The 19,881-nt window shown below is 33.9% G+C and overlaps 2 protein-coding genes across 3 annotated transcripts; both read left to right on the top strand.

Annotated features, from left to right (window-relative positions):
• The first annotated feature begins 2,221 nt into the window (after window positions 1-2,221).
• Window positions 2,222-16,081, top strand: LOC110608509 (alpha-amylase 3, chloroplastic). Of its 2 annotated transcripts, XM_021747756.2 has the most exons (13): window positions 2,222-2,586; window positions 2,953-3,083; window positions 3,304-3,358; window positions 3,434-3,547; window positions 3,644-3,764; window positions 4,875-5,224; window positions 6,211-6,866; window positions 11,821-12,010; window positions 13,016-13,122; window positions 13,655-13,904; window positions 14,253-14,375; window positions 14,852-15,019; window positions 15,538-16,081. In XM_021747756.2, the coding sequence occupies exons 1-13, from the start codon at window positions 2,320-2,322 to the stop codon at window positions 15,694-15,696; spliced, it is 2,691 nt and encodes an 896-aa protein (XP_021603448.1). In that variant the 5' UTR covers window positions 2,222-2,319; the 3' UTR covers window positions 15,697-16,081. The 2 variants fall into 2 exon arrangements, with proteins under 2 accessions (XP_021603448.1, XP_021603456.1); XM_021747764.2 differs by lacking the exon at window positions 2,953-3,083 and having other exon boundaries at window positions 2,295-2,586.
• Window positions 16,082-17,834: 1,753 nt separating this feature from the next.
• Window positions 17,835-19,715, top strand: LOC110610568 (pectate lyase). Its single transcript, XM_021750549.2, has 4 exons — window positions 17,835-18,016; window positions 18,307-18,964; window positions 19,033-19,275; window positions 19,352-19,715. The coding sequence occupies exons 1-4, from the start codon at window positions 17,835-17,837 to the stop codon at window positions 19,574-19,576; spliced, it is 1,308 nt and encodes a 435-aa protein (XP_021606241.1). The 3' UTR covers window positions 19,577-19,715.
• The last annotated feature ends 166 nt before the right edge of the window (window positions 19,716-19,881 follow it).

The raw sequence follows: 19,881 nt of genomic DNA, 5'->3' as shown, positions 1-19,881 counted from the left end.
ATAAAAAAAAAAATCTAGTATCATTTAGCGCGATTTAATTATTTTAATGATATAAGGCCATCTCCAACGCTGCGCCATTCTCCATTTTGGCGTTGGAGATGGCCCTCCAACGCTGCGCCAAAATCCAGCGGGATTTTGGCGCTCGCTACAGTGTCACGCCAAATATGGCGTGACACTGTAGCAGAGCTATTTTCTGTTTTTTTTTTTTTTTTTTTTTTTTTTTTTAATTTATAATATAATTTAAAATTTATTTTTTTTATTTTTTTAAATTATAATATAATTCAAAATTTATATATATTTTTAATTAAATTTAATTTTTTTTACTTTTATAATTTATTATATTTTTAATTTATTTTATATTTTTATAATTATTAAAATTTAATTTAAATTAATATCTGCACAATTATAAATAATATTTATAATAAATTATGTTTATAATTAATGTTTAATTAATGTAGGTTTATAATTAATGTTTAAGTAATATTTTTTTATAATTATTATTTAATTAATAATTTTTATAATTAATATGTTTTTTTTTATTTATTTATAAAATAATTAAATATTGGATTGAAATATAAAATATATAAATATTTAGAGTGAATATATAAAATTATACGAATTTTTTAAGTGAAATATATAAATAAAATTAAAATAAAATAAATAATATAATATTAAAGAGAGAGAAGAATATAAATAGAATATTTTTTTTGGTGTTAAAATTGGTGCAGAAGGTTGGAGTAAATATTACACCATTTTAGTGCAAAATGGTGCAAAAAATGGTGCATAGGGTTGGAGATGGCCTAACGTATATGTACAGCACAGATAGAATACTTAAGCAGCAAGATAAAGTTGTTTTATTGGATTTAATAATAAAGTTGATGACCCTTTTAAAGTATGCAAAGTTTGATCAGATTCACCCAGCGCATCGTGTCGCATCCCCCACGGCCACTGACTCTATTTCCTAAACGAGCAATGGCACTTCCATTCCACACGCTGCTTTCTCCAAAAGCAACAACCTCACACGTTTTAAGTTTCTCACGACAAAGGCATATACCTCGGCCCGAAAAGTATTCGGTTTAGATTAAAAAAATTAATCGAATCGAATTAATTTTAAAATTTGATTCAATTTTTTATTTAATTTAGATTGATTTAATTTTTAATTTCAGTTATTTCAATTCGATTCGATTTTAATCAGAAAAAAATCGAAAAAACCGAATCAAATCGATTAGAGATAATAATATGATATTTTTAATAATATAGAGAAATTAAATTATATTAAAATTAAAATATTTTAATTAAAATTTAAAATATTAAAAATAAAGTGTAAAAAATAAAAAAATATTAAAAATTAAAACCGATCAAATCGAATTGAATCGAACCGAATCAGATCGGTTCAGTTTGATTCGATTTCTGATCAAAATCAATTCGCTTCGATTTTTATAAATACTATAATTTCAGTTTTTAATTCATTCGATTCGATTCAATTTTAAACCGAACCGACCGAATGCTCACCCCTACATATATCCGGCTAACCAAGCTTTCAATTATTTACAGAAAAATAACTTATATCAAAACAATTTTTTTTATATAATTTATGTATATATTTTTTTAAAAAATTATTTTAAAAAATATTTTATTTTAATTTTAAAAAATAAATTAATAATTTTATTTGTTAGTATTAATAAAAATTTCAAAATTAATAAGATGGCTTCATCTTTTAGAAGGGTAAATCGTTTTCTTAAAATAAATAAAATATGAATTTAATTAAAAAATATTTTGTGTTAATTAATTTTTTTAAATTCTTTAAATATGAAAATATAATATTTTGTTAAAAAAATATTTTATATAAAACAAAGGGCGAAATCAATACTTATAAACTCGTTCTCCATGTATTACTAATATAAAATTGTAGCTAAATAAAGTCATTTTAAAAGAGAATCCATAAATTGAGAATTTAAAAACAATCTTTATCTTTTAATTTATTACATTTACTTATATGTTGTTGATACATTAAATCTAAGGGCCTTTACAATGAATTGTATAATTAAGAAACATTTAATTATTTATTACTATATAATAATTAATATCACAATAAATAAATAATGAGACTTTTTACTCCATCATCAATCATGTAAAAAAAAAATTATAGACCGTTAAAAATTATAATAAAAAGAAAAAGAATCCTCAGTGGACCTCAAACTCAAAAGTGTCACGGTAAAATATCCGGGAAGATTCCTCTATTTATTTCCCCTTCTTCAAGTTCCACAGATCACAGAGAAGACGAGAAAATAAGAGAAGAGAAGAGAAAAACACTACGAGATGTCCACCATTTCCATTGAGCCTCTCCTTCGATATTCCAGGAGGGAAACGCCTCTATGCCGTTGCAGAACGAAGATGCTCATGCCTTTCTCTTTGAATTTTTCTCCAAAGCTTCTCTTCAATGGCGCCACCACCAGCTTCTGCAACTTCAAGCCTCAGCATTTCCTCACTATCCAAGCTAGCTCCACTGACTCCGCTCTTCTTGAAACTTTTAAATCCACCGATGTCTTCTTCAAGGAGATATTTCCTCTCACGCGAACTCAAACGGTTCTCAGTTTTTCACTTCCATACCTCTTCATACATATTCGTGCTATTTTCATAAACACATACGTATATGATTTTACTTATATGCCTTTGTTTATGCGTGTGTTTGTGTTTGGTTGCTGAAAAAAAACAGAGGAATTTAGTGACTGGAGTTTCCCATACTTCTTTTCTTTTTGATTTGATACTGGAGGTATTTTTCCACAGTTTCTTTCAGAAAACCTGAGGAAGAAACTGAGCGTGATAGGCAGATTGGATCAGTTCAGCGCCCTTCCATTTAATTTAGACTAAAGCAAGTACAACTGAAAATGTCCATCTCAGTCTTGAATATGATGTTGACCTTCGTTTTTTATTTTTTGGCTTGGGATATAGGTTGAGGGAAAGATTTTCATAAGATTAGATAAGGGCGAGAATCAACAGCGTTGGCAGCTTAGTGTAGGGTGTAGTCTTCCAGGGAAATGGATTCTTCACTGGGGAGTTTCATATGTGGACGATGTTGGCAGGTTTATTCGCTTTGATGTTGATAATTTTCTTCTTACGTTTTTAATTTTGAATTTAATCTTCACCAAATATGTTAAATAAGCATCTACTTACCTTGTCTGCTTCTTCTTATTCTTCTCTTTGTAATTTATGTTTTGTGATATTGAAATTTGGTTGTCTTCAATTTTGCTTGGTTTTATGTATAAGATGTTATTTTGTGATGCATTCTCTCATATCTTGCAGCGAATGGGATCAACCTCCTAAGAATATGAGACCCCCAGGTTCTGTTCCTATAAAGGTAATGATCATTGATCTCTAGTAGCCCATCTTTACAATTTTTACCATAAAAATTAAAACTATAACTTTTTTCCAGGACTATGCAATAGAGACACCATTAAAGAAATCATCAGAGGAAGAAATATTTCATGAAGTGAAGATTAACTTCGATCCCAAAAGTTCAATTGCAGCCATAAACTTTGTCTTGAAGGTTATCACTTGATCTTGCTGCTTATTGCGTTAAATATTAAGAGTTTTACATTACCTTTTCTTCTTCTCCCATTTTGTGGTGATTGTGGTGTTGCAGGATGAAGAAACTGGAGCTTGGTACCAACACAGGGGGAGAGATTTTAAAGTACCTCTCGTGGACTATCTTCTCAATGATAGCAATGTAGTTGGAGCAAAGAGAGGTTTCAATATATGGCCAGGTTGTAGAAATCATCACCTGATGGAATTTACATCTTTTGAATTTTGGGCATAATGGCAAACTAACGTCAAATCTTTTCAAGTTTTTGAATTATGTCTCATCTTTTTAATTTTAGAAATTTTGGTCAATTTTAAAGGTCAGTTATAAATTTATTCAATGGTTAAATTTAAATGTCAGGGGTGCTTATGTGGTGGCTGATTAGAATTAAAATATTATTTTTCAAAATTGTAGAGTCCACAAAATTCTTTTTTTTTCTTCAAAATTATCAGTTTATGCATGTCGATCCTACAATTGAGAAATAATGTCTCTGTTACAGTCAACTGCCACATAGGTTCAACTTCTATTTGACTGTTGGCAAAATTACAAGTAACTTTCGTAATTTGACAAAATTGCTAAAATTAAGTGTATGAAAAAATTGCAAAAGCACAAAAATGTTTGGCATTTACCATTAAACCTTTTTTTTTTTTGGGTTTTTTTTTCCCTTAATGCTTGATTCTATGGGTCTGTTCTGGTAAATCTATATTTGGTGCGACTTTTTGCCCTAACAAAGCTTTTTTGCAACAAAATTGTGCCTAACAAACTATGTTACTTTCACAAGGTTATAATCGTTTGCATGACCACAATGTTGTGTTAAAGAGAGGCATATTCGGAATATGAACCAGTAAACAAATGGTAAATTGAGTTGGAGCCTTGGAGGAAATAGATAAATATTTAGTCGGTGGCTTAAACTTAGAATTGGAGTCCTTTAGCTTTATTTTTCTTTTCTGTTATTTATTTCCTTTCCATAAAATTTGCAATCTCATGTACTTTTTGCTTAATGGTTAGTTCATTTAGAATGAGATTTTAAATGTAATCTCTACCTAACGTCTTGTTCTGTTGAAGTTAAGAATGTATAATTTGGAAATTTTGTACAATTACAAATAAATGAGGAAACTAAATCTGGTGGCTTAATTCCGGCAAATTTGCAGATACAACTGACAGTTACTATTTTGGGTTGGTATGAAGATGGAATACAACTAGGTCATCTATTCATCTCAATGATCTTCCCTGTCTTCTTCATTGTATATTTGTTCATAATCTGATAGCCTCTTATGCCTGTAATGAATTCCAGGGGCTTTCCTTCGTAAAATGCTTCTCAAAGCAAAAGAATTGCCTTCTAAAGATCAAGAGAGTAGTAGTGGATCCAAAGATGTGAAACAAGAAAGTAGGCAGGTAGAAGGGTTCTATGAAGAGCAACCTATTACAAAACAAGTTGTAATTCAAAACTTGATCACTGTTTCAGTTACAAAATGCCCTAAGACAGCTAAGAATCTTCTCTACTTGGAAACTGATATATCTGGAGAAGTTGTTCTTCACTGGGGAGTTTGCAGAAATGATGCTAAAAATTGGGAAATTCCAGCTGGTCCATATCCTTCAGAAACAACTGTATTCAAGGACAAGGCTTTGCGGACGCTATTGCAGGTATAGAATATAAGGGTCTCTCAAGAGAACCCAATAATGGACTTGGTCATTTCTGGATGTCTGATGATGTTATTCTTACTAGTTTAATATGCATTAAATTTGTGTTACATTTTTTTTATATCATTATGTGCTATGCCAGTTAAAGACGAGTGCAACTGTTTTCACTTTTCTTTTGGGGTAAAAATAAAGGATAAAACTACATTACTTAGAATAGGCAATTCCTACTGCATCATTAACCATCAACTCTTCAATGGTACCCTTCAACCAGATGAACACCTAGAGGAAATGAAATTGTTTAGCTAGCTAGCCAATCTGCACAGAAGTTACCCTTTCTGTCAATTTTTGGAAGTTTCACTTCCCATGCTAGTCCAAACTCCCAACATGCCTCTAACGGACTGCACCAAAGACATAAATTCCTTCACAGGGACGTCATTGTCACTGAAGACTTTATAGTCACTACCCTGTCATTTGCATACCACTGTTATATCTATTCAAAACTTGGTAGATCGGTTCATATGAATTGCCAAAAAATGAAAACTGCAAACATTAAGTCACTAAGGACCTGTTGGTCCAATGACTCTTGTCCTTTCTGGTGAAGCTTAGGATATGGTTTTAAACCTACAGGAGATGGGATGTTGGGAGGATAGGAATCAGGAAAATAAAATTACTTTTTGAGAATGAAATCCTACAATTTTGACATCAAGGATGGTATGAAAATGATGACTAATGTATTATTTTGTGGGTTATTACCTTTCTACTGCGTGGTGTGTTCTGAAATTCTGTAGTAAATTAGTCATGCATATGCTGAATATGTCCGAGTTTATTTTTCCTTGGCTGATTGAAAGCAGAGTTGTGCTTGCAATCACTTCTCAGCTCGTGTTTTCCCACTATTGATATGCTTTGCTCAATCAATCAATTTCTGAATGGTTGTATCTGGTTTTATTCATTTATCTTTGATTTTTCTATGGGGGTTGTCTTCTCTTCAGCCGACAGATGGTGGAAATGGATGCTCGGGGTTGTTTACTATAGATCAAGAATTTGTTGGCTTTCTTTTTGTTCTCAAGTTAAATGAGAAAACTTGGTTGAAATGCAAGGAAAATGATTTCCATATACCCCTCTCAAGTTCAAGCAGCATGCATGCTCAACCTGGACAGGGACAATATGAAGGTCAACTAGTATCTGAAAAGACTTTGGAGGAAAATCAAGCAGTTCCTCGAACCCCTCATTCTAAGGGGATAATTAATGAAATGAGGAACTTAGTAAGTGACATTTCCTCTAGTCGGAAGACAAAAACAAAAGAAGCACAAGAAGGCATTCTTCATGAAATTGAGAAATTGGCTGCTGAAGCCTACAGTATGTTCAGAAGCTCCATCCCGACTTTAACTTTAACTGAGAAAGCTGTTTCAGAATCTGAGCCACCAGAGACTCCTAAAATTTGTTCGGGGACAGGCACAGGGTTTGAAATATTGTTCCAAGGCTTTAACTGGGAATCTCATAAATCTGGAAGATGGTATATGGAACTCAAAGAAAAAGTTCTGGAAATATCTTCCCTTGGATTTACCGTCATTTGGTTGCCCCCACCAACAGAATCTGTGTCACCTGAAGGATACATGCCAAAGGATTTATATAATTTGAATTCCAGGTAATCACTACAAATGTATGAAATGCATATTGATTTTCCATGGTCTTGATGTATTTATCTATTTATTTTTTATTTCTTAAAGTGTTGATTAAAAATTGCAACTGATCTAAGCCCAGCTGATCAGTTGATCCATTTGCTTTTGCTCTGGAACATCTCTTTTTCTCTTTCTTTTCTTCTTGCCATAATTGTTAAGAATCGAACAATCACACAGTATAAAAATAAGCATGAAAAGAAATCAACACACAGATTTAACATGGTTCATCAATTTGGCTACGTTCATGGCGACTAGAGTTTTTTTTTTTTTTTTTTTTTTTTTCTGTGAGTTTTCAAATAGGATACATTGAGAGAATATTACATATTTATATGTGTAGGAAAAATACAAAAAGGTAAAATAGTTATAAAAAAATTTGTCTCGAGGGTTCTATGACCATGGGGTATGATGTATCGTCCATAATATATTATTAGGCTCTATATCTTAACAATTCTTCCACTTGGAGACTAATCCAGTCAACTCAACGATTTTAATTCTCCATGCTAATATATCCAACTAAAAAACACCTAGCCGCAAACATCTTTCATGCTAGCTTTCCAACATCAACACCTTTAGTCAACATATCTGCTCGATTCTTAGTACCTTCAATTTTTTTCACACACATCTCACCTTTTTTCACCATACTGCGAGTGAAATGGTATCTACGTCTGATGTGTTTTATTCTAAAGTGATACATTAAATTCTTTACCAACTGTATGACACTTTGACTATCAGTGAAAAGAACTTTGTCAAGCTGCATCTTGTCCAATTCTTCCAAGTAATCAATCAATCATATCATCTCCTTATCAGTTTCAGTAATTACAACATATTTAGCCTCTGTAGATGACATAGAGACACTTCTGAAGTTTAGATATCTAGCTCACTGCTGTCCCGTCTATAGTGTAGACATACCCAAATATGCTTTTACTTGTATCCACATCTCTACTAAGATCAGCATCAACAAAATCTTCTAATACTATCTTGCCATTCCCATAACAAAGTGATGTATTAGTTGTTCCTTTCAAGTATCTCAAAAGTTAATTCACAACTTCCCAATGCTTTTTCTTTGGATCTGACATATATCTGGTCATAGCTTCCAATGCATGTTTTATATCAGGTCTAGTGCAGACCATAGCATACATCAAATTCCCAATTGTAGAAGCATAAGGTACTTTTGCCATGTGATCACGCTCCATAGCTGTCTTGGCCAATTTCTCCTTTGACAATCTAAGATGGTTAGCCAAAGGCGTGCTCTTGGGCTTAGTATCATCAACTCTGAACCTGGACAACACCTTCTCAATATATTTCTTCTAGGACAAATTTAGAATTCCAGTAGACCTATTTTGGAAAATCCCCGTCCCTAGAATCTGCTTTGCTGCACTTAAATCTTTCATCTCAAACTCTAATGACAGTCTCCCATTAAGATTATTGATATCTTCTATACTTGACCTTGCAATTAACATATCATTCACATACAATAGTAAAATAACAAAGAAATCAGTAGACTTCTTAATATAAGAACACTGATCCTTTTCACTTCTGTGAAAACCGTTTCTGCTCATGAAAGAGTCAAACTTCTCATACCACTGTCTTGAAGCCTGCTTCAACCCATACAAACTTCTCTTGAGCTTGCACACCATGTGTTTCTTACCAATAACTTCATATCCCTGTGGTTGCTGCATGTAAATCTCTCCCTCCAGATCCTATTAAAAATGTTGTTTTTACATCTATCTGCTAAAGGTGCAAGTTCTCTGCTGCAACAATACTCAGCAAAATTCTGATTGTGGTTAGTTTCACAAATATTTCTGTGTAATCAATATCTTTTGTTTGTGAATACCCCTAACCACCAATCGAGCCTTGAACCTAATTTTACCATCAGTTTCATTCTTGATTCTGTAAACCCACTTGTTCAACAAAACTTTTTTTCTTGTAGGTAACTCAGTTAATTCCCAAGTATCATTCTTCTCAAGTGACCATATCTTATCATCCATGGCTTGCTCCCACTTGATAGAAACCTTCACCTGCAAGCCTCATTAAAGGAATCTGGTTCCCTCTATCAGTCAACAGCAAATAATACAAAGAAGGTGAATACCTTTATGGTGACTTGGTGGCCCTAGTAGGTCTCCTCAATACTAGTGCAGGTGTGACTGACTGCTATTCTGATTTTGCAACACTGTTTTCTGGATTCTCCTGTGGTCTTACTGCAACATCATTAGGTGAAATTTCCTGCAACTCAACCTCAGCTCCCGCTTCTGCATCTTCAGATTGCACCCCAGACTTGTCCTTATATAGGACATTCTTATCAAATGTCACATCACAGTATCTCAAGGTCTTTTTGTTCTTGTCATCCCGAAATCTGTACTCAAACTGATCCGAACTATACTCAATGAAATAACACTTTAAAGCCTTTGCATCAAGCTTGTCTCTTTTTTTTAGATTAATGTGAACATAGGCAGCACACCCAAATGTTCGCAAGTGAGTAAACTTGACCTTCTTACCCGACCAAATTTTTTCTGGAATCTTAAAACTCTAAGGAACTGAAGGTCCTTTATTTATCAAATATGTTGTTGTGTTCACTGCATCTGTCCAAAACATTTTTGGCAGCCCAACATGTAGTCTCATGTTTCTTGCTCGCTCATTCAACGTTCTGGTCATTCTTTCAGCAATCTCATTCTGTCCTGCCTTGCCAGGAACTGTACTGGTACACCTGATTCCCTCATTAGTACAGAACTTCTTGAATTCAGTAGAATCATACTCCTCAATTACAGACCTTAGGCATTTGATCTTTAATCCAGTCTGATTTTTAACTTCAGCTTTCTATCTCTTAAAAGTGGCAAACACATTTGATTTGTGTTTCAGAAAGTAAACTCATACCCTCCTACTAAAGTCGTCAATGAAGGTAACAGTATCCCGAAACACCAAGAGAGGAAATTGGGGATAGCCCCACACGTCTGTATGTACTAATTCTAATTATTTTGCCTTTGGTTCTTTGATAACCTTTGTGAAACTGACCCGTTTCTGCTTTCTCATAACACAACTCTCATATGCACCCATATCAATAGATTTCAACCTTTGCAGATCCCCTTTCAAAGCTAGCATCTTCATCCCCTTCTCGCTCATGTGTCCAAGCTTGTTGTGCGACAGATTTGAGCTTAATGTACTGTCAACTGCAGCAACCACGTCCGAACATCCTGCAGTAGCATATAAAGTTCTAAATTTGATGCCTCGTGCTATCACCATAACTCCTTTCACAATTTTTCAGGAACTCTCTCCAAACACTATTCTGTAATCCGTAATGTCCAGTTAGCCAATAGAGATCAGATTCTTCTTCAAATCAGGAATATATCTGACATTCTGCAGCTTCCACTTACCCCCACCTAAGGTTTGGATACATACATCCTCTTTCCAGCAATCTCCAAGGCTTTATTATCAGCAAGATACACCTTCCCATAATTTCTAGATTTGAAATTATAGAATAACAGTTTGCTCAGAGAAAAATGGAATGAAGCACCCGAATCAAGTATTCATGAGTCAATCAGACTGTCCACGCTAAGAATTAAAGTATCACCAATGTCATTTGCATCTGCAGAATATACAGATTCATCATCTTCATGAAACTTATTCTTTTGGTCTTTCTTATTCTTAGGTTTAAGACAGTCTTTTTTAAAGTGTCAATTTTCATCACAGCTCCAACAAACAACCTCGTTTCTGCCATGAGATTTGCCTCACCCCTTTGACTTCGATCGACCATGTTTACTGTGACCTCCCTTCAACTTGCTACTGCCCTTACCCTCGACACTGAGTGCATTACCAAATGAATCCCCGATTTTCCTTTTGCTGAATGCTCTCGCTCATGACAATATCTCAGACTTCATCAAACTTTAACTTCTCAGACCCACATGAACGGCTAATTGCGGAAATAACAGTATCTCACGACTCAGGTGAGGAGGATAATAAAATTAGGGCTCTTATCTCATCATTAAAATTAATCTTGATAGAGTTTAATTGACTGATGATCATATTAAATTCGTTAATATGATCCGTGACATATCCACTTTTAGATATCTCCAAATTAAATAAACGACGCATAAGATATATCTTGTTAATGGCCAACGGTTTCGCCTACATGTTCATTAGAGCTGCCAACAATTCTACAATTGTTGTCTCCTTAACGATATTGAAGGTAACATTTCTCGCCAACGTCAAACGGATCAACCCTAGTGCTAGTGTCTTTTGATCCTTCCGATCTCAAACCACTTGTTTCATAGTTTCTGGCTTCTTCGCCAACAGGGGTTCATGGAGGTTATTCTGATACAAATAATCTTCAATTTGCATCTTCCAGAAACTAAAATCGGTTCTATCGAACTTCTCAATTCAAACCTTCGGGCTTTTCATTGTCTTTTCAAATTGTTGTGATACGAACTAAAAGCTCTGATATCAGTTGTTAAGAATCGAACAATCACACAATTAAAAAATAAGTACGAAAATAAATCAACACACAGATTTAACGTGGTTTACCAATTTGGCTATGTCCACGGCGGCTAGAATTTTCATATTTCTGTGTGAGTTTTCGAACATAATACACTAGAATATTATATATTTATATGTCCAGGGAAAATATAAGAAGATAAAATAACCTTCAAGAAATTCGCGACCGTGGAGTATGGTGTACGGTCCATAATATATTAATAGACTCCATATCTTCTTTAAAGAAAAGATTATGCCCTTTATAGTTGGCAAAAAACCTCATTTCTCTCATTCTCTCTCTCTCTCTCTCTGCCCCCCCCCCCCCCCTTCCTTTTCTTTTCTTTAATTCTTCAAAGAAATTCCCTAGGCACTTCCTATATCTTCTTTTCATATAAATGATAATGGCCACTATCATCAACCAGTAATGCTCTTTGACCTCTCTGGCATTTATATCAGATATGGAAGTATTGATGAGCTTAAGGATCTTGTGAAGAGTCTCCATGAAGTGGGTCTTAAAGTTCTTGGAGATGCTGTCTTGAACCATCGCTGTGCACACTTTCAGAATCAAAATGGTGTATGGAATATATTTGGAGGTCGTTTAAATTGGGATGATCAAGCCGTTGTTGCAGATGATCCACATTTTCAGGTACCTGAATGAAATCCGAGATCTATTTATTTTGCTCGACTCAGAACCTAGTAGCTTAAAGGATAAAGTATTTGTTGATTTTGTACAATATATGATATTACATGTGATATGTTGGGGGTGGAAAAATTGATATTGTTTCTTATATGCATAAACACCATAACCCTTTGGTGCCTTCCAACTTAATTCTATTACTGACCAAGGAAAAGGAAAAGGAATATAGTGACTGCTTAAATAGGTACAAGAATCTTTTTTTTCCTGCTCATAGAAAAAGCAATACATTTTCTTAATTTTATGATTTGCATCTTATCCGAACTAAATTTCACTTTAAGTGAATACTGTTTACTGTAAAAATGAACTTGTACTTTCTTCAACTTTCTGGTTTTCAATGCCTAAAACAATTGCTCTGGAATATGGATAAGATACAAAAAGACATGCACCCACGTGTCATGTATCAGGAAGAAGGTGGCATAATAAGGTTCCAGAAGTTTCAAAGCTTCCATAGCAACTGATAGTAGTTAAACATGCTGTTAGATCTGTGAGCTGATTGTATGAGCTGGAGTTAGTTACACCAGCTATAGAGATAGTTCAGCTGTGTAGTACCGGATTAGTCATAAATAGGGAGGGTGTATGTCCTGTAAAACATCCCAGAAATCCTGAATTATCAGAGATATAAATTCTTTTTTCTCTCTCAGTTTCTCTCTCAACTTCTTCCATTTCTACTCTATTCTTGTTTCTTTCTTCTAAGTGCTCTATTGTGGTTCTATAATCCTAACAATATGTCATCTGTCATCCTGCAGCTCATGATTGAATTGTCCCATGGATTACATACTAACCAGTACAAATTTCATTACCAGAATTCTCATTGCTATCAATTGTCATCATGTCATGTAGTGGCCTTACAGCTTTCAGGAATGATTTGTAGCTAGATTGAATATGCATAGTGGAACTTGCATGCAAATACTGTCTATTTTGGAATATATTAAGTTAGCTTTATCTGTCATGCAGGGCAGGGGCAACAAGAGCAGTGGAGATAATTTTCATGCTGCTCCCAACATTGATCATTCTCAAGATTTTGTGAGGAAAGATCTCAAAGAATGGTTATGCTGGCTAAGGTTATCTTTTTCCCTTCTTATCATCTGTAGAAGTAAAATATTTCTACATTAATAGGGGAAAAGCTTATTTTTTATTCAGGAAAAATAATTTGTGAAAGTTATCTTGAAATTCTTGTTCAAGTTTTGTCATGTAGTCTTAGGTCCATCTATCATTTAAAAAATGTTGGGATGCAGGCAAGTATTGAAAAGATGATCACAAACCAACTGGGTGTTGGTGTATTATATATGCATGATTCATATTTCTCCATTTTGTCCGGCCTTTGTATGAAACAGGTTTGCTTAGCTCTCTGAAGTAATATATTATACATTTTTGTTCTTATAGGTCGATGTACTTTTCCACTTTCGCTATTAAGTTGTCATGCTTTTCCTAATATTCTATTGACTGATCCATATGGCAATATTGACTCAGGATGTCTTTCTTGTGTCAATTCAATTTTCTGCAGATGTTCTCAGGCATTTACTTTTGCAAATTTGCTTCCTTATATCACTTCAAATTATAACTGTTGTTCTTCCTGTTACATTTGATATTCAGAGATGAAATTGGATATGATGGATGGAGGCTTGATTTTGTCAAAGGATTTTGGGGTGGTTATGTCAAGGACTACATGGATACAACTGAACCTTATTTTGCTGTTGGTGAGTACTGGGATTCTCTCAGTTACACATATGGTGAAACGGATCACAGTCAAGATGCACATCGGCAGAGAATTATTGACTGGATCAATGCTACCAATGGAACTGCTGGTGCATTTGATGTCACCACAAAAGGGATTCTTCATGCAGTAAGTGCTCATTTAACAAATGAGTTAAGCATGAACATAAAATTTTCATAAACAGACCAACCTTGACTTGTTTAAAGCTCATCATTGCTCATTTGTAGTCCCATTTGTAATTAATGCTTCATCATTGAGTTGAGAAGTAATGCCTAAACATGGGCTTATACTTTATAATAACTATTATGATCATTGGGTCAACTGTCCTATGCCATTAATGATTACTCCTGAATTATATGGATCACGGCATGAGATTTTGGCTCTCATGCTCATAGTGTTTGTTTTGGCTGCATCATCCGTTAAACTTGATCCGTTCCTGTTTATCTTGTAAATTGAGGATATACTTGTTTCATATAGGCGTTGGGGAAGTGCGAGTATTGGCGGTTATCAGATCACAAAGGAAAGCCTCCTGGAGTTATGGGATGGTGGCCATCTCGTGCTGTTACCTTCATAGAGAATCATGATACTGGTTCTACTCAGGTTTAAACTTCTTAGCTTTTTCCACTGTATCTGGATTTATGGCCTGAAACAAATAGGATTACTAACTGTAAGCAGATTACAAAATACTGAATTGATCTGAGGAAATAATCGTAGTAATTGGCTTCAGTCTTGCTGTTGCTCTGAATCTTCAGTTGTTTTAGTTTCAGCTCAAACAGGTTATTAGCTTCATATATCTTTTTTGTTGTTTTTTTTCTTCCCCAAGAAGACCCTTGTACATACAAAGCATACAGGGAGAACCTTTGGGAAAAAAAGAAAAGAGAGGAGAGGACAGCTGGAGAGAAAAAGTACATTGTAAATAAAAGGAAGGTGGATTAATGGGTAATAGCATTAATTTAGGAGAGGATACATTTTTCACGGGAGTTTAAAAAAAGTTGTCAAATCTTATTTTTTGCTGCTGTGACAGTTTGATATTGTGAAACTGTCATGTTACTAACTGGTATTCTTTCTTCCTAAAGGGTCATTGGAGATTTCCTAGTGGAAAGGAAATGCAAGGGTATGCTTACATCTTGACTCATCCAGGAACGCCAACTGTTTTCTATGACCACATCTTCTCTCATTACCATTTTGAAATTGCATCTCTAATCGCTCTTAGAAACCGGAAGAAAATCCACTGCCGGAGTACAGTAAGTATCAAAACTGAGCTCTCTCTTTTTGCATCAAGATATTATGAAAATGATGCAGACCATTATCACGATTGTTTTCATTCTTTTTTAAATGGTCGAAGAATTAAATTACTATAATCATTCAATATATGACACAAGCAGCACAGAAATTGGTATTATTATTTTTGTTATTACCCTACTTCAAACAATGTGCATGCTTATTATTGATTGTTTCCTTTTTTTTCCTTATTAAGCACCCTTCCATAGAAGATCATTTCCTTCTTTGGAATCAAAGATTTCACAAGAATTTAATTTTTTTATACTAAATTTTTTTTATTTGGAATGGAAGAATTAATTTTTTTAACTTACAAAAATTTAAATTTTTTAAAAAATAAAATAATGCATAATTTCGTTAGAGTTCATTTGAATTCTTTCCTTGGAAAATGAATTAATGTTAAAAGAGGGCATAAAAAGAAGAAAAAGAAGAAAATACAATGGAATATCAAAATACTGACTGCATGTACTGGTGGTTGTTCAAGGTTAAAATTACCGAGGCAGAAAGGGATGTATATGCAGCCATAATTGATGAGAAAGTGGCAATGAAAATCGGGCCAGGTCATTATGAACCCCAAAGTGGGTCTCGAAGGTGGTCTTTGGCTATTGAGGGAAACGATTACAAGGTCTGGGAAGCATCTTAATGAAGCTGCATTCAAATAATTTAAAAGCGTCCGACAGTAAATTAAATCAACCATTCTCTATTTATCAAACGAGTAGCAAGACTTGGGAACGGGATGACCTACTTGTTATAATTGTTTGCTTGTTGGGTTATTCCATTCTTGACCTGAAATCTGGTTATTAAAGAGCAACTTGACTGAGGAAAAGGCTGCATTACTTGATCTCCAGAACAGGCATCATTATACATTGTGGTAAATATGTTTTCAGTTGTAATTCTGATGCATTTGTGAAATATTTCACATTGTTGTAACTTTTCAAATGGTTGAGGCTACCATTAATTGTACCTTTGCGCTGTTCTTGCAGAATTTCTATGATAAATCATTGATGGCAAAGATGTTTGATTGATTATCTATTATTATTGGAATGATTAAGTGGGAGAGAATATCTGTATGGACTCGGTTCACTGTAGATAAGTTATTTTTAAGACTCAAATAAGTGGGTCATTCATAAAAAAACAGAACAGATGAAAGCTACTGAAAATTTCCTGAATAAGCAAATGATAAATTTTTAAATCATATAATTCATTTTCATAAGCAAATGATAAGTTTTTAAATCATATAATTCATTTTCTTAAGGGTTGTGTTTAGAAAAATGTGTCGAATAAACTTTTAAAAAAATAATTTTTTTATAAATTATAAATTTGTCTTTAAAATATATTAAAAACTATAAATTAATTCCTGCTTTCTTATGGAAATTAAATTAATAGTTAATATATTTATTGACAGAATAGCCCCATCGCTTAAATTATCATTAACTAAAATAACTGCGTCTCTTAAATTTTGTTTTGTCAATAAAGTGGCCTTTTAATTTAAATTTAATTTGAAATAATTTTTTTAATTATAAAATCCAAGAATAATTACAATTGAAATATATAATCAAATAATTATACGATATAAATAATTAAATATATAATCATTTAAACATAAAATATTAAAAATTAATAATGTATTTTTTAACGTTTCTATATATCTTAAAATAAATAATTACTTCAAATATAAAATATAAATGAAAAAATTATTTTGTTAAAAAAATAATGTTTAATAGATACATTTAAATTATTTTAATTTAACGATAATTAAGTAGGTGAGACTATTCTCTTAATAGAATGAAGCGAAGATAAATGATTTTTAAACAAAATTGAAATAATTTATATTTTTCATTCAGTTTCGAACTCAAAAATTTTTAGCTTTCAAAATACGACAGTAAAAGAGAATTTTTTTTTTTTTTTGAAAAAGAAATTAAGTTTGGAACTTGACACAAAAATTTTGCTGTAAAAAATCTATATCCACCATTTTGGAGAGTCTAGGAAATTTTGGGTACGGTAGAAAAGAGATGTGTCAAAATAGGAGCAGCTCACCGTTCATACGAACTACTAGACATTGAAATAGTCATTTTAACTAAATATATTAAATAATAATATTAAAATAAATTTGAAACATTTTACTTATAAAAATTATAAAATAATTAAATAATATTGTAAATATTTTAAATAATATCTAAATTATTGGACCCCAAGAGCACAGATACTTACCAGAGCGCCATTTTTATATTTTTTAATACGTAACGATATGCCCAATTTCATTCATAAAAATTTGTAATTTTTTAGATGTTTGAAAATTAAAGCCAATAAACAATATGTTACATGTTTGTTTGTTTTGCTTATGAATTGCTATAACAGCCCAGCACTCACAGGACATTAATGCATGAAATCGAAGAGAAGAAAAGGTAAATTTACCTATTGGATTAAAAAAGAAAAAAAAAATAACAAGCCAGATTTAGACATATAACAGTTAATCCAAAAGTGGCTCTCCAGAATTCCCTTGCCCGATCTCTCTGGATTCACCATTCATTCTATTCTCAATTTCTATAGTTGCTTGTTTTACGTATCCACCACAAATTCTGATTTAAATATCTGCTTCCTCCGCAGGGACATTTGCGGATCAAGCCATTGGAGCGGGTTCGCTTCCAACTTCCTCTTGTCCCCGTTCAGCGAACGGAGGCCTGACCCTTTGGAAGCCCCTTGGCTTCACTATCACCTTCGAACCAAGAAAAATAAATAAAAAATAAAAAAAATACCCCGGAAAAAAAAATAACAAAAAAAATGGAAACTCTGAAGTTTCTCTTCCTATCCTTCGCTGCTTTAGCAGTAATTGTTCATGCCAATATGGACGAGTTCGACGAATACTGGAAGCAGCGAGCGGATGAAGCCAAGGAAAACACCCTTCAGGCTTATCGCCCTGACCCCTTCAACGTCACCAACCAACTTAATGACCAAGTTACCAAGTGAGTTATCCTCGTTTTTCCGGTGAACTCTGTTCACTAAATCCAAGAGATATTAAAGTAGATTCAATATTTTTTTCAAAAATACTTATTTAAATTTGATTCACTGGGAATTATAATAGATTTAAGACAAACAGATGAGTTTCTCCATGAAAAAAAATCAGATTCACCAGAATTTCTGATTTTTTTCCACCAACAATTATTTGAGTGTTGTTACCGGTTCCATGCACGGTGATGAATTATATTAATAAAGAAAACTGTGTCGTTTTAACGCAATTTTTTCATGCAAGCAGGGCCCTGATGAATTACAACAGCACTAGAAGGAACCTGCTGAGGAAACAACATAGAGGTCCATGCAAGGCTACTAATCCTATAGACAGATGTTGGCGGTGTAACAGCAACTGGGCCACCCACCGGAAGAAGCTAGCCGAATGCGTCCTTGGCTTTGGCCACAGAACAACCGGTGGAAAGGCCGGCAAGATCTACATTGTCAATGATCCTTCTGACAATGACATGGTTAACCCCAAACGTGGAACCCTTCGCCATGCAGTTATCCAAAAGGTACCCCTTTGGATCGTCTTTGCCCATAGTATGGTTATCAGACTCAACCAGGAACTCATCATAAGCAGCGACAAAACCATTGATGGTAGAGGAGCCAATGTCCATATTGCTGGTGGAGCTGGTATTACTGTTCAGTTCGTCAAGAATGTCATCATCCATGGCCTCTGGATTCATAACATTGTTTCCGGCAACGGTGGAATGATTAGGGATTCCGTTGATCACTATGGATTGAGGACGAAAAGCGACGGTGATGGGATTTCCATCTTCGGTTCCACCAACATTTGGATTGATCATGTTACAATGTACAATTGCCAGGATGGGCTGATTGATGCTATAATGGGGTCAAGTGCCATTACCATCTCCAATTGCCATTTCACCCACCACAATGAGGTAACTAAATCAAATCAAAAAATAAAGTGGAGTCTGATGATCAGCTAAATTTGAAATGGATGATGCAGGTTTTGTTGTTCGGTGCAAGCGATGGCTACTCCGGTGATACTCTAATGCAAATCACGGTGGCGTTCAACCACTTCGGTAGAGGATTAGTGCAGAGGATGCCTAGGTGCAGATGGGGTTTCTTCCATGTCGTCAATAATGACTATACTCACTGGCTCATGTACGCCATTGGTGGTAGCCGCAATCCAACCATCATCAGCCAAGGAAACCGATTCATTGCTCCTGATAAAATTGCTGCTAAACAGGTATTCAATTATTTCCTATAGTTGAGGCCAAATTCAACAAAATTGTTAGAATCATGATTGGATGTTGATTGTGAAGGTTACAAAGAGGGAGTACGCAGTGGAAAGTGAGTGGAAGAATTGGAGATGGAGATCAAACAGAGATTTGATGATGAATGGAGCATTCTTTGTTGAATCTGGAGCCCCTCTGGTTAAGAAGCAATTCACAAGGCAGCAGGTGATCAAATGCAGGCCAGGAACATACGTCACAAGGCTTACACGCTATGCTGGTGCACTTGAATGCCGTGAGGGAAAGCGTTGTTAGAGTTTTCAATTCATGGGTTCCATTCCAAAAAAATTAAGAAGAAAAAAAAAATCCTTATTTTAGAATTCAGGATAGTGTACTGGTTATCTAAAGAAGGAAAGAAAAAGTTGAGGAATGCACGTCCACTTGAAGAAGCAGCAACTATCAGCAACTGTTAATTTGTTGATTTTGAAAATTTCATACAGCAACTGAAAACAGGATTTATGTTGAACTTTTTTTTTTCCAAATTACTTTTCATTAACCTGTACGTTGTCGTTTTGGGATTTTTTTTAAAAAAAAAAGAAAATAAATGTTGGACTTTCCTC

This window comes from Manihot esculenta, chromosome 1 (assembly GCF_001659605.2).
Source record: "Manihot esculenta cultivar AM560-2 chromosome 1, M.esculenta_v8, whole genome shotgun sequence".
NCBI classification, from domain to species: Eukaryota; Viridiplantae; Streptophyta; class Magnoliopsida; order Malpighiales; family Euphorbiaceae; genus Manihot; species Manihot esculenta.
This window is presented reverse-complemented; position numbering and strand designations above follow the sequence as displayed.

Bases quoted from the DNA above. Each gene is read 5' to 3' on its own strand.
- LOC110608509 (XM_021747756.2), top strand. From the start codon at position 2,320: ATGTCCACCATTTCCATTGAGCCTCTCCTTCGATATTCCAGGAGGGAA. The intron at 3,359-3,433 runs GTAATGATCATT...ACTTTTTTCCAG, and splicing joins CAGGTTCTGTTCCTATAAAG to GACTATGCAATAGAGACACC. The intron at 5,225-6,210 runs GTATAGAATATA...TCTTCTCTTCAG, and splicing joins CTTTGCGGACGCTATTGCAG to CCGACAGATGGTGGAAATGG.
- LOC110610568 (XM_021750549.2), top strand. From the start codon at position 17,835: ATGGAAACTCTGAAGTTTCTCTTCCTATCCTTCGCTGCTTTAGCAGTA. The intron at 18,965-19,032 runs GTAACTAAATCA...TGGATGATGCAG, and splicing joins ATTTCACCCACCACAATGAG to GTTTTGTTGTTCGGTGCAAG. The intron at 19,276-19,351 runs GTATTCAATTAT...TTGATTGTGAAG, and splicing joins ATAAAATTGCTGCTAAACAG to GTTACAAAGAGGGAGTACGC.